The sequence below is a fragment of the Marmota monax genome, unplaced genomic scaffold (assembly GCF_021218885.2).
Source record: "Marmota monax isolate L192 unplaced genomic scaffold, Marmota_monax_Labrador192_F-V1.1 WCK01_AAM20220418_F8-fsc00016, whole genome shotgun sequence".
NCBI classification, from domain to species: domain Eukaryota; kingdom Metazoa; phylum Chordata; class Mammalia; order Rodentia; family Sciuridae; genus Marmota; species Marmota monax.
Window position 1 is genome coordinate 3196353 of NW_026695209.1, and position 14256 is coordinate 3210608.

At 39.5% G+C, this 14256-nt stretch overlaps 1 protein-coding gene across 6 annotated transcripts in view; it reads left to right on the forward strand.

Annotated features, from left to right (window-relative positions):
- The window catches only part of App (amyloid beta precursor protein), a 242250-nt gene that overhangs the window by 51369 nt on the left and 176625 nt on the right, over window positions 1-14256 (forward strand). For all 6 annotated transcript variants that reach the window (XM_046430448.2, XM_046430449.2, XM_046430450.2 and 3 more), the window contains exon 2: window positions 4609-4776. In XM_046430448.2, coding sequence (XP_046286404.1) covers window positions 4609-4776 — 168 coding nt within the window. The remainder of the gene's footprint in view (window positions 1-4608; window positions 4777-14256) is intronic.

A 14256-nucleotide genomic window follows, 5' to 3' on the forward strand; every position in this document is an offset into this window, starting at 1 on the left:
TGCGGAGGTTCTCTGTTAAAGGTAATTTTGGGTTTTAAAGGTAACACTCACCAATAATCTTTTCCTTTGGAGGATGAAATTTTGCTTCTGATGTATATTCCTTGAAAGGAGTGTACTCTCAAATTTTCTAGATTCTGATTGTAGAGACCAGCTCTTTCTTTATGTTTGAAAAGTAGAATATTGAAATGTTTTCACATAGAATTTAAAAGCAATATGGAGTATAAAATTTTGTAGGGTATAATTGAACCATGCTTAGGTTATGGGAAGACTGTATTTATGTGAGGAAACCACAGATGGGATAGAAATAGAATCATTGTCCTGTGCTTAAAAAAAAAAGATTATGTAAAGATCCCACCCAAAGGAAAAAAGTACCAAACATTACTCTGTACAAGACCAGCTATTCAGACCAATGAGAGTCTGTTCAGATGCAGAAACAGATGGTTTTCATTACCCCAAAATCCTTAAAATTACATAAATCCACAGATGTAGCTAAGCTATGGATCTGTGCCCCCTCCTTGCCAAACAGAACTTTAGGGCCAGGGAAACAGAGGGCTCCTTGTTCATTTCTCCCTTGTAGTTGGGAATGTGGGAAGAAATGCTGCCAAGCCTGCTCTGTAAGGAATTTTGATCTTCTTGATGATAATAAAGAGAGAAACTTTTTGGAGAAAAAGGAACACCCGGTTTGAAAGGCAGTAGGAAAGCTTGTTCAAGAAGCTAGCTTTGCACTTAATTGTCAATTGCAGCAATTGTAGGTGTAAATTTCCAAGTTCACCTCTGCAGATTGGTCCAGATTAGGACTCTATTTTTATATTTATGTATAGCCTATTTAAAGCCCTTTTCTAAGCTATGTTGCTTTGTAGAAAATCCATGTTGTGACTTGAAAATATTTTTTCCTCGTAGAAAAGGATTGTTCTGAACAGATTTTCAGCATTTTTAAATGTAATGTTTACATCTCTGTAATTCAAAGCATTCTGTAAACAGCCTCTTGCTTTTGAGACCACGTCTGAACACTTCATTGTTGTAGCCAATGATTTCGTTCATTGTCACTGAACAATTTTCCCATGGGAAAGTAACTCGAGTTTTATGATCTCAGTGGAAAGTCATACAAGTGACAAGAATTACCTTCATATTCAGTCTTCCAGAAATGCACAGACTGTGAATGACCAGTTACATTCCAGGATTCTAATCTCTTAGGTGTTGTCTTAGATTTCCGTGAAGTCACCTTAAATTGCCTTAGATGGCCGGGTATAGTAGTTATTTAAGTGGTTGTATTTTCTTTCTACTAAGATGTTGTATTTCTTTTTTATTAAGAGGAATATTTTTAAAAATGACTTTGATTATGCATTTTTACTGACAGAAATCATTCTAGGACCCAAAGTCAGTGTCATGACTGTCCATACAGTCATGGACAGTCATTTACACCATTTCTTTGAGGCTTTGTCTAGGAAAAGGGGTTTGAGTAAACAAGTTAGGCCCTCATATGGACAGATGGAGGCAAAGTGTTCTTTCCTGTGGAGCCACATTGCCTAGTGAGGGTGCTTTTCATTTGACTAAATGCTGGAGATAGGGCTGCTTCTAGTATTTGATTGTTGAGTAGGTTATTTGATGCAAGTGAGGAGGCTGTGGATTGGAACATGTGTGTTGCATTAATTAACTAAGCCAGGTAAATGTTACTTAAAATGTGGGACTCTTTGCAGGGGGGCTTCAGTAAGAATTGAAGCTCTTCTGGTTCAATTTATATCTCCAAGTTAATTGCTTTGATTTTAACGTGCACAGCTGGTATTGGTTTGTAAAGAATTTTGCCTGAAAAAAAATGTGGTTTTGTGACTTAAGTATTTACTTTTGAATGGCTTTTTTGGAATGTCAAGTGTAACAAGATATGTATATACAACCAATTTCTGTAATTTCTAGTTCAGTAATTTGCTGTAATTATTGAGGAATCAAAGTTTAGACTGCCTCTACTTTATGGAACTAGGGCATGTTAATTGTTACGATTCTCCATAGTTATTCTTAAAGTTAATATTAAATCTCATCTGGTGGAAAACTCAAAAGGAACTGAAGCATATATTTTCTAGTCTAAACTAACACTGTTAAAAAAAAGGAGATCATTAGATAATTACAGGGCCACCGCTAACTTATTTGAAAAGATATGAAAAGATTACCACCACTACGTAGTCAGTATAGACATATATGGAAACAGATGGCAGGAAAGTAACTGTGAAGTCAAGAAGAAGGAAGGACAACAAATGGAAGAATGGAGAACTTTAAGGGAAGAAATCAAGGTGAAAAAATGAAGTGGCATTTACTTGGTAGGTTTGTCAAGTAGAGTAAACACTTGTCCCATTTTGCCAAGGAACTTCCCTGATGTTAGCACCCAAAATCTCTTATGTTAGAAATGCTTCAGTCTTGGGAGAACTGAGGTGATTGGTCTTCTGATTGTCAGGGCAAGGACATTGCCTCATTTGCTGCTTTGTCCCCCAGACTACATCACTGCCTGGGGGTATTATACAGTAGTTGCCTCTCTGCAGCTAGGAATTGAAAGAGTAAGACCAGCAAGGCTTTTTAAAGTATGAAAAAGAGAATCAAAAGCCCCAACTTTAGGAGTGTATTATGCAGTTGGAATTGGAGGATAATGAATTTGTAAATAAGAAAAATAAGACCCAGGATAATTCATTTTGAGAGAAGCCAAGGGAAAAGATTGCCGAGGAAGAGTTCACGTGTGGCAAAGATGATGAAAAGGGACAGGCATTAAAGAAAAGCCCATTTGGCTCTTAGAAGTCATGTGGACTTTGATCATGGGGGGCCTGGTTACCACCAGGAGAGAAATTGTCGAGTAAATGTTCCTTGAAGGAAGGAAATGGAATCCAGGGCATTTGTATTGACCAGGAGGTAGAACACCTGTCTTAGATGCTACACAGTGAACAGGTACAGACATGATGGGATTCATTTAATAAAGTATTTACCAAATGTGGTAAAGGCTCCTTAGTCTCTCTTCAGTTAGGGATAAAATGTTGCTAAGACTGGAAATCTTTGGGACAGTAATGTGTTCGAAGGTTGAACAGAATGAAGTAGCGTGGGGAATACAGTGGGAATTCCTTATGTGGAATGTAAATTCCTTGAGGGAGAATCCTTCCTTAGCATTTTGTGCGGGGCATTCACAAATAAGTGTCCTATTCTGTTTAACAACTTTCTTGTGATGTTATTATCTGTACTACTTATTTCAATAAATTATTGGCAACATTTGTATTCTGATTTTTAAGATCAAGGCACCAAATTTCCTTTCAATCCCTCAAAAGAGCGGTGAAGTTTAAATTTATAGAGAGCATTATTCATAGGCTGCTGCTTTGTGTCAAATGGAGAGTCAGATTCTTCATTTCATGGAAATTGGAGGTGTCGAGGGCCCAGGTGGAGGAGTCCCAGCTCTTCTGCAGACTATCTGACATTGTAGCCTTAGCTGCTGTTTGAAATGAATGACCAAAACATCAGGCAACATAGAGGTAAAAGGTTTGTGAAATACAGAAAAAGTTGCCTGAAAACATGGCTGTCAAGATTTTGTCAGCAGCTCTCACACCTATGACTAGGTTGGGTGCAAGATGTGTTTGTTTTTCGTTTTTAAAAATACATAAATCCCTCCGTTGTGGTTGGACAGAATATATATGAAGATGATTTGAATGAGCAGATGCTGGGTCTGTTTTACATTTCTGTGGTAAAACATGTCAGGAAACTCCATTTCTTAAACTGAAATATCTCAATACAGTTATAGTGCTTTTTTCTCTTCTGTGGATGATTTTTAGAAACAATTCAAGTTATCATGGAGCCCCCCCAGGACCTAACTGCATGAACGATTGGAAGTCCATTCTTCCTGGCCTGGGTGTCTCACGTTCCCTCAGCAGCTGGATATAACAGGGGAGGCATTAGACTCAGTGTGTCTTCCCATTCCTTGGTTTCGGGTAACTCCCCCCTCCTCTGGATTTTTTCATTTCTTGCAGACTGAGTGATAAGTCAGAGAATATTCTGGGGAAATCTAGATGGAATGGCCAACATAGTCAGTTATGTATGTGGATGGTGAATTCTACAGTGTATTTTTCTGTCCAAAAGTCAAAAAGCAGTCACTTGCTAACTAACAACACCTTGCTCTCAGGCTGGGAGGTGGCACTCAGTGTGACGACCAGGCCTGGTCATCAGGCAGGGACTGGCATTGTACTTTATGTGCGTCAGCTGGTGATTATTATGAGAAGTGGTTTCCTCTACAGCAATTTTATTTATGTTAGAAAATCATCTTAATTGTCCTAACCTTTCAGCAGTTGCAAAATCTTCTGTGGAAAAAAAAATGTGTAAAAATTTCAATGAATAAATTCCTTTCAGCATTGTTCATTTCTTCCTCTATTTTGGATTGAAAGAAAGCACTATGTTATAGATGGTTGGAAATGTGCATCACGTCTAAATAATACTTCACCCAAGAATACCAAACACAGGGCTACAGCAAGGTGGTGGGCAGGGGTGGGGGAGTGATGAAAGTTTTGGATATTGTTGCTCAGTTCCCTGTTCCTCTCCCAATGTCTACCTTGGAGCTATGGATTCTATAACTAACCAAAACTTATTTTTTAGGTGCCCACTGATGGCAATGCTGGCCTCCTGGCAGAACCTCAGATCGCCATGTTCTGTGGCAAGCTGAACATGCACATGAACGTGCAAAATGGGAAGTGGGAGTCAGATCCATCGGGGACCAAAACTTGCATCGGTACCAAGGAGGGCATCCTGCAGTACTGTCAAGAAGTAAGTCCTCCCTGGTCACCACTGGTGCTTGTTGGAGACATGCATTCATTTAAAAAAAAATGAACATGTTTTATATTTGTATTTTCTTATAGTAAAGGCCTTGGTTTCTCATGATTGATCATACCATGGATTTATTTATGTACTTTATGCTACAATTTATATATGTGATTTTTCAAATTATGATATCCTATTACGGCCTCCATAAATTCAGTAAAGTTGAACATATTTTAACAATTCCTTTTATCTCTAAAATGTATCCAACTGTGCCTCTCTAGTCAAGGTATTATTGTTAAAAATGCTGGAATTCATTTTTTTTCTCTTACCAACTTGATATATTTTGGTTCTTTTTTTTATATTTTCATCAATTTTAGTTTGTTTTCCCTTCCTTATTAATTTTGCTTTTTTTAAAATGTTAAGAAAAATTACACTATTAACTTTATAGTGATACCCGGAAAACTTGCTTCTATGATAAATATTTTTATTATTCTTGAACATTTTCACTATTCTTAATTTATCCTTCTCACAAAAGGGCAAGAAGGTTGAGTTTCCCTTCTCTGAAATGCTTTAGCCCAGAAGTGTTATGGATTTTGGATTTTTTACAGAGTTTGCAACATTTGCAAAATTTAAAATCTCATCTTTGGCATGACATCCTAGTGTAACATGAAATTCATTGTTATACCTTACAGGCATAGCTTGAAGGTAATTTATACATTATTTTAAGTGAATGGGTATTGCCTAGCATTCCCAAGGCCCTGGGTTTGATCCTCCATACTGAAGTGGGGGAGCGAGGGAGGGAGAAAGGAAGAAAAGAAGGAAGGCAGGAAGGAAGGAAGGAAGAGAGGGAGGGAGGAAGGAAGGAAGGAAGAGAGGAAGGAAGGAAGGAAGGAAGGAATAAAAAAACCCCCGAATAGTTAGATCAGTGTAATTGGCACATCTGTCTATTAGACATTACCATTTTTTTGTTTTGGAAATATTAAAAATCCTCTGAACTAGTTATTTTGAAATGTTCAAATAATTGTTGTTAACCAGTTTTTCTCTGGTGTTTTTTCTGCCCATCTGGCCTCATGCCCTTTATCCACCACCACCACCACTACCACCACCACCATCGCCCCCACCCCCCCACTGCTCCCTTCCCAAGTTCTGGGAACCACTGTTCATAGAAAATTACAAGGAAAGAAACCCAAAAGGATGGAATTCAAATGTAGCTAATGGTGTTGACCCCCTCTACCCTTTTCTAGAATGGCTGTTTTGGTACCAGTGTACTATCACTTGCTGCTAGGTGTCTCCTTCAGTTTCACCAGGTGTTCTTAACACTTGTGTGTTGTCCCTACAGAAGCTACTCTTCTTGACCCTGGAACACCCTCATTTCCTGCTGCACTTAGGGATGCTGCTAATGCCTGGGTAGCTCACTTTCTGTCAGGCCACAGAGTGGCTCTTTCCAGTCCCAGATGTTGCTGGGTTGCTGTGCCCACTGTGAGGGGGCCCCCTTGGCTCTCTCCTTCTCTTGCAATGTGGGTATTTTTCATTCTTCTCTAGGCACCACCCACAGTTGGTTGACTAAGTAAAAGAAGGTCAAAATACCAGGCCTTTTGAGCCATTTTAGTGAATTTGGTCTTTTCTTCTGTAAGAACAGGAAGTCTTTGAAGCTCTTTATTGATTTTTTTTTTTTGAAAAAGGGAGAGACTGTAAATTTGAATTTTAGATTGTCGCTGTGTCCTGTACCAAACTTCATTTCCCTCCACCTACCTGCTGGAGCCTCTGTGCCGGTGCTTTCCTCATGTGGTGCCATAGCCACATGCCATTCTTGAATACTCACTATGTGGCTAGTCCAAACGGATGTGTGCTGTAAGTGTAAGATGAATATCACATTTTGAACATTTAGTATGAATAAAGATATAAAGTGTTACATTATTAGATTTTATTTAGATTTCATGAAATCTAAATAAATGAAATGATTCATTTTGGATTTCTTGTTAAAGAGATCATAAAGATGTTCTATCAGCCAGCCTTTTATCACTGTGACAAAAACACCTAATAAAAAACACTAGAAGAGGAAAGACTTATTTTGGCTCGTGGTTTCAGAGGTTTCAGACTGTGATCAGCTGGCTCTGTTGACTCTGGGCTCCAGGTGAGGCAGAACATCATGGCAGAAGGGTGGCAGAGGAAAACGGCTCACCTCATGGCAGCCAGAAGGCAGCGAGAGAGGGAAGAGGGGACAAGGAACAAGATATACCCTTCTGGGAAATACCACCATTGACTAATACCTAGGCCCCAAATGCTGTCATTTCCACCACTTCCCAGTAATGCTAAAAATTATGAATCCATCAATGGATTAATCCACTGATGGGGTCAGAGTCCTCATGATTCATCAGTTCTCCAAAGCCCCACCTCTGAACACTGTTGCATTGGGGACCAAGCCTTCAACACCTGAGTGTTTGGGGGACATTCCAGATCCAGACCATAAGAGATGTGAATTTATAACAATGTGTGATTAAACTTGAAATCCAAAAGAACATAGGCAGCTTGTTCACATTTCCATTGAACAGTGCTGCTCTTCCCATGCTGCCAGTGGATCTGGGCTAGAGTGTGTCTTAGATCCCATGATCTGGAAAGCGGGAGAGGAAGGTAGAACTGGAGAGTTCCTACAGACTGTGTCCCCCAGGACTTTACTGGTATTTGGGAGACATGATTGAATAAATACATATTTTATTTAAAAAAAAATCTTTCAATGCAAGGTGCTTGCGTCAGAGAAACAATAGTTCTCTCTTTATCCCTCAACGATTTATCTGTAGGTGCCAAGAATGCAATGATGAATAGAACATAGAGCCCATTCTTTAGAGGGTGAGAAATCATTTTAGCATGTGAAAACAGCATAGCAAAGACGAAAACGATGGCATCACCACCTAACCCTTATGAGCATCTGCTGTGCCAAGTCCCGGCATTCCTTCACCCACTGGTGACGTTTCTGGGAAGAAGCCAGGGAGAAACCCCGGCAGAGCCTTGGGGAACTGCAACATTTAAGAGGAACAAAGACAAAGAATGTCACTAGGGGAGAATGAAAAGTGGCCAGAGAGACGAGATCAGAAGTAGGAGGTGCTACGTGCTGGAAGTCAAGCTTGGTTTACCGTGAAATGCTAAATACTGAGAGTACAGGGCTTAAAGCACACTGAAGGAGTTGAAGTATGATATTTGACCAGGTAAAAATCAAGCCTCTCATGCAAAATGACCACATGGCAAAGGTTTCATCCAGTTCAATTATTAAAGAGGTAAACTCTAAGACTTTAACACAGGCCCATTTGGACTCGGAGAAAAGTATTTTCTTAACACATTTCATTTGCCATGGCTACGAACAGGAATCATCTGGAATTTTCTGGAGTAATATCATGGAATTATTTCCATGGGACAGGAAACACTGGTATTGCCATCAGTTATCCACAGTGTTGGTGCTCACAGAGTTGTTAAATAGCCTATTCAAGTTACCAATCAGTCAAAAGAAATGCCCCTGCAGAATCAGATCACCCTGTCTCCCAACACCCTTGGGATCTGTGAGACCAAACCTGCCTTTCGTTGCTAGGATTCTTTTGCCCACATCTAAGCCTTGAATGTTGTTTTGTGACAACAAAGTTTTTCTTATTTAGCAAATTAAGTGTTATCACTGACCTCTGGGATAGCACTTTCCTTGAAATAGCTGGGAGGAAGTCAAACTGACATTAGTGAATGGTGAGTACAGCTTGGGGCTCTTGAGGTAGGATCTGGAGGCAAAGAACTTGAGGGAAAACCAAGACAAAGGAACCATCTTTTAGTTTTTTGGTTTTTTTCAGTACTGGGCATTGAACCCAGGCCTTGCCCACTAGTCAAGTGCTCTCCCACTTAGCCACATCCCCAGCCTTCTTTAAAATTAGAGACAGGGTCTCACTACATTGCCCAGCCTGGCCTCAGACTTGCAATCCTCCTGCTTCAGCCTCCCCAGTAGCTGGGATTTCAGGCCTGTGCCACTACGGCCTGCTGTTTTTATATTTTTAAAATGAGAAGAACCTGAACTAAAGAAAATTTAAGCAAAACCCTGGGAAGGGTGGCCATCCTTCATAAGAACTAGTCTCAGATGTCTAGTGACATTCCCGTTAAGAACTAGGGAAGAACGGGATCTGATGGGTAAGTGATTGGCTGGGTTTTAGAAAGGGTAGGAACATCTCCTTTTGTGAGAAAGAGAAATGATGAAATAATAATGATGGTTAGTTACGCAGCTTTTGTTGCCCAGTGACCAAACTCACTAAGCAACTTACAGGTATGGAAAATATTTTCTCCTATCAATGGGGAAGATGCTGCAAGGAGAGCTTACACAATTCAAAACAAAAACCAAAAATGCCCCGAAGTTAGGTCCTCAGACACTGGAACTGAGACTCAGTGCGGTCTAGGATTTGCCTAACAGGGTCTCTCTTTGTTTTCTGCTTATCCTTTCTCCTGCTGTTTGCTCACTTTCTCCTGCTGAGATACCCCCCGCCCCCAGGAGACCAGGGGAGATGGCAACCAGTGTCTGGGGGGATGCATTCTCAGCAGAAGGTATGCCAACTTCCTTCTGCCCATGTGCACTAGAGTTCCAGGGAAGGATATGGATTGGCCTTACTTTTGGCCACACACCCACCCCTGGATCATAGACTCAGCACCCAGACTATGTGGGTGTGAGGTATCTTTAATATCCAAAGTGGTGTGGGATGAGGGACTGCTGCCTGAAAAGGGATGAAGAATGGCATGAGGCAAAATAGAACGATAGTCACAGCCCAATGCAGAGCTCAGGGATAAGAGTTTTTCAGGTTGGAGAGTAGCTGCTGGGGGAATTCATGACTTTAACTGGCTTTGCAGGGGAGTACTAGTACGGAGTGCAGAGATGTTCACGCAGAACTATTGAGCCATGTTTGATGTACTCTATCCAATGGTGCATCTGGAACAATCTAGAACATTCTATATTGATATTTTAGGGCCTATCTGCCACTTTCAACATTGTAGCTATTCTGTTTTTTTTTTTATAATTAGAAATAATAGTTTTTGTTAGTTGCATTTTTTTGTATGTTGCTGGAAATGTTTATATTTGCCTATATTTCTTTTTTATGTCCATGTTTTATTTTCGACAGTGTCGATTGATTCATTGCTACGAATGACAGGGAAAACAGTACTCTCACGATTTTTCTATTTTCTCTTCCTACCGATTTTATAAGTTACGTTATTTTTATGTCGTCAAAAGTTATAATTGCACCATCTGTTATATTGCCATAATTACCATCATTGTAGGTTATAACTGAATGCATTGTTTGTAGCCAGTTCTTCCACCAATATATCCTAATTCTTGTGTTATTTATTTTGATTCTGCTATTGGGTGGTGTTGTTGGTGTTGTCTTTGGATGACTTTTGTCTTCATTAGTTACTTTCAGAAGTCATAGCAAAGTGTCTTGAATGGGTGTGGAGTTGCAGACTGGCAGGTGGTTTGGGTCAGGAATATAAAAATGCTTTGCTATTGGCATTGATCTTTGTGCATATTCCCCGTTTTCAATGAAAAAAAAAGTTGAAACCATTACTACTTTTTACCATTAACAGGGCTACTCACGTAATGATATTTTCTCCGAACAGTGGAGAATATATTTTTTTTTTCTTCATATGCTCCCTCTATCCCTCTTGTGACCAAAACACAGATGTTTTAGAGGCAGCCAGCTGAGTCAGAGAGGCAGCTGTTAGCAGTCTGTGATCTTAGGACCGAAAAACCAACTGAACCCATGACTGTGACCTCCTTTTGACCTTTTGCTAACCACTTTAACTCACTGGTTCAATTTGTTTTTCCCCAGGACTGCTCTAACTCCTATCTGTTGGTACTTAGCCTAGGGTAATGTATGAAATATTAATACTTTGATGGCGAATAATTATCTAGTCCACATTCTCCATAGTCTTCATTGTTCCTCTCCATTTATACTCCCTGCTTTTTGGATGTTGTTGTTGTTGTTGTTATTGTGAATGTTGTCATCTTTGCCCTTGTGATTTCTTTGGTCCTATCCTTGGTCAAGAGCAAGATTCAGGAGGGAAAGTAAAGATTGAGTCCTTTTAAACTTGAATCCTGATTATCAGCCCTTATAAAGTTTGATCGATATGTTGAAACTTATGATTTAAATTGTATATTTGTTTTACCTATGTGTTTATCCCAAGTGCTTCAATTTCTTGGTGCCAGGGTATCTCCCCCAGTCATAGTTGTTTCCTTTCTGCCAGTTATTATTGAAATAATGTGTTTTTTTTTTAAATCCTTTTTGAGGTTTTTCTTTAATTTCATTATTGGGTATCTATTGAGTACGGTCAACTGACTGAATGTTTGTGTGCCCCCAAAATTCGTATGTTGAAACTAACCCCCTTTGTGATAGTATTGATGAGATTGGGAGGGTAGGGACCTCCCCATGGGGTGCTTTCCTAGGAGGAGACACCAGAGAGCCTGTTGTCTCTCCTTGCTCACACAAAGAAGAAGCCCCGTGAGGATACAGCAAGAAGGTAGAAGCAGGCACTCATCAGAACCCATCCATGCTGATATCTTGATCTCAGAGTTTTAGCTTCCAGAACTGTGACAAAATACATTTCTATTTTTTAAATTTCCCAGTCTCTGGTATTTTGTTATAGCAGCCCAAGCTAAAACAAAGACTATATTGAGTACTGTAGGCAAAAGCACTAAAGACCCAAGGTGCTGCTGAGGAGGAATATTTCTAGAGATCATGCCTTGCAAAATAGTCTGTCCAACACTTAGCTTGGACCTAGAGAACACTGGTCATCATTTAGTAAATGCTTCTTGTAGATGGCCTATTGGTGGCACTGGGATCATGGCTCAGGATGGATGTGGTTCTGTACCCATCTCTGCACTGAGGGAGCTTCCTTCAGACTGGAGCCTATGGTTTGCCGTTACAGAGACTGTTTCTGTTCATTGATAGAATTCTAAAGTGATTTTCCTGCAAAAGTTTGGGGAATGTTGGCCTGTAGCAAAGATTGACACTCAGTTTATATTCATCCAGTTTTAACACAAGTGCCATGATGGACTCCACATGAGACTTCAGATATTCAGTCATGACCTCACAGCAAGACTTTAAACATTCAGATGTAACAAATTATCACAAAATACGCTTCCTGAGAAAAATTTATGGAATCAGATCCCTAGGTTGTTCTTTATGCATATTGTTTGAATCTACTAAGTTTTATGGTAATTTGTATGAAAAACTAAATAACCACAACAGACTGTCAATTGTTATTTTTCCTCTGTGGCTCTTTGATAGGAAAAAGTCCCTTTCCTCTGTTTTGTATTAAAAGGAAAAAGTGCTGAATTGTGGAAACAGCTTGAATATAACTAGATGAATTATTCATAATTAATTTAACAGCATAAAGTGGCCACTTGCCTTAATGAATGGTTGCAGTACCCAAACTTTGACCTAAGGAATTTCTAAATATAAATGTAAGGAATTGCTAACTATAAATAGAGCAAAATGAGGATAATATCTCTCTTGAAACACACACTAAAGTTTAGGAATAAAAATTAGAATTGTTAGATATTATTATACTCTTTATTTTCGATGAAATGAGATTTAAAAACCATCAACAACAACCATGCATTGTTCTATTTAAACCAAAGATTTCAGGATGTGAGAAGCAAGAAGTAAATATATTTCAATTCTGCATCTCAGGAATCTATTTCTTCTCAAAGATAATTTCGGCAGATTTAGCCAATATTTTTTGAACACCAAAAATGGGATTTTGTTACGTGGCAAGATGCCATTCGTGACTCAGAGGTGGGTGGTAAATATACAATTGAATATAATTGAAAATAGAATTCAGAAAATTAAAAAAGGTGGAATGAGGCTATAAAACAGAGGGTCTTGATTATAAACCTGGGACTTGGGTTCTACATCTGGAGATGCAGGAGCCATGGGTGGTTTTTAACATGAGTATGTTTTGTCAGGACAATTCGATAGATTAGCTTGTTTCCAGGGGGAGATAAGTTGGGAAAAGGAGGAATTCGGATCACCAAGTACAAGTGTGAAAAGAGATATGAAGATCATGCTTCCCACTCTCCCCTTTTCCATAGCTGAGCTCTGTGCATACCTGGAGGGGCTGTATCATTGCTCTTTGGCACCTGAGTCGTTCAGGAACAGCCACCCGACCAGTCTCAGATGTGCCCTCACTTTATCATGGGAACACACAGGCGAGTGTCTTAAGAGTTAGACATTGCGAATTAGGTGGGAAATTGTAAAGTCCCAGTACTGCTCTTCCTCCTCTATGGAGAGAATTACAACACAGACTCTGCTGCTCTCTGTGTCCCTAACAAGTTGAGCACCTCTTTCCAGGTAGGGCTTTCTGAAGGTCTGGATGGGAATGGGGCTCTGAATAGGGTGAGCTTCGCTGGCAGAGAGTTCTAGCTGGGAAAGCTAGGCGGGTGAATGTGGCTTTGTTTATTGTCTCTCTTATTAGAGTATGGATATATTCTCTTTTTCCTAGGTGTGTTCTTTCCCACAGCTAACAATATCTGCTGCTTCTTTGACCTTCTTGCTCTGAATGAACAGTTGTGTTGTTGATAGATTAACAAGACCAGAGAACAAAACATACCTATACCTGGACAGAACAAAATCTGCCTCTTACAAGAGTTTAACAAAACCATTTCCCTTGCCCAGCTTTCTACTCAAGTATGTGATTGAAGATGGGATGCCCAGACAAGAATTCTTTTTTTCTCTCTCTCTCTCTTTTTTTTTTCATTCTATAGTAATATAAAAGTAAAGTTAAATTGTAGAAAAAGGGAACAATGAATGGTCTTTTCAGTCGAATCTATCCATCTTTGAGGCTGTGCTCTGCACTGGCTCTTGGTAAAGGCCATGGGAGGTTCTTGAGCATCATTATTTTGCTTTGTGTTCCTTCAGCTTTATAGGTTTAAAATTGACCCACAGGTATTAGGCACATAAACATTGTGGGTTTGGTATTTGAAAGATCCAAAAGTGCATACTAAGTGAGACAATGTTTGAATAGATATATTGGGCTACTTCTACACAGTATGGGTATATTTTATGCATTAGTGGTCTGGATATAGTTGTCTGCAGGAATTGCTTGCATAGACAATAGTATTGAAAAGAAAGAAAGCCAGTTTGCTTATTTTAAAATGAGAAAATTAGCCAGAAATTGCGAGAGATTAAGGAGACAGAATCTAGAGAGTATGTGTCCATATCTGGTTTCGTTTTTGCATCTGTGTCCTGTCCCATTGGTTTAGTCACCACCCCCCCCCACCACCACCTACCCCCCATTTGTTTTTTATTCAGCACTTTGGATTAGAATGACTTGTCAATCAAAGAAGATCCTTTGACATTATTTTCTCAACTCTGGAGTATGAATGTGTGGATATAGCATATATTTATACATAGTGTCAGAAATAGAATTGGGCCAAATTCTTGGGGAATTCCCTACTGCCCTGCAGCATCTTCC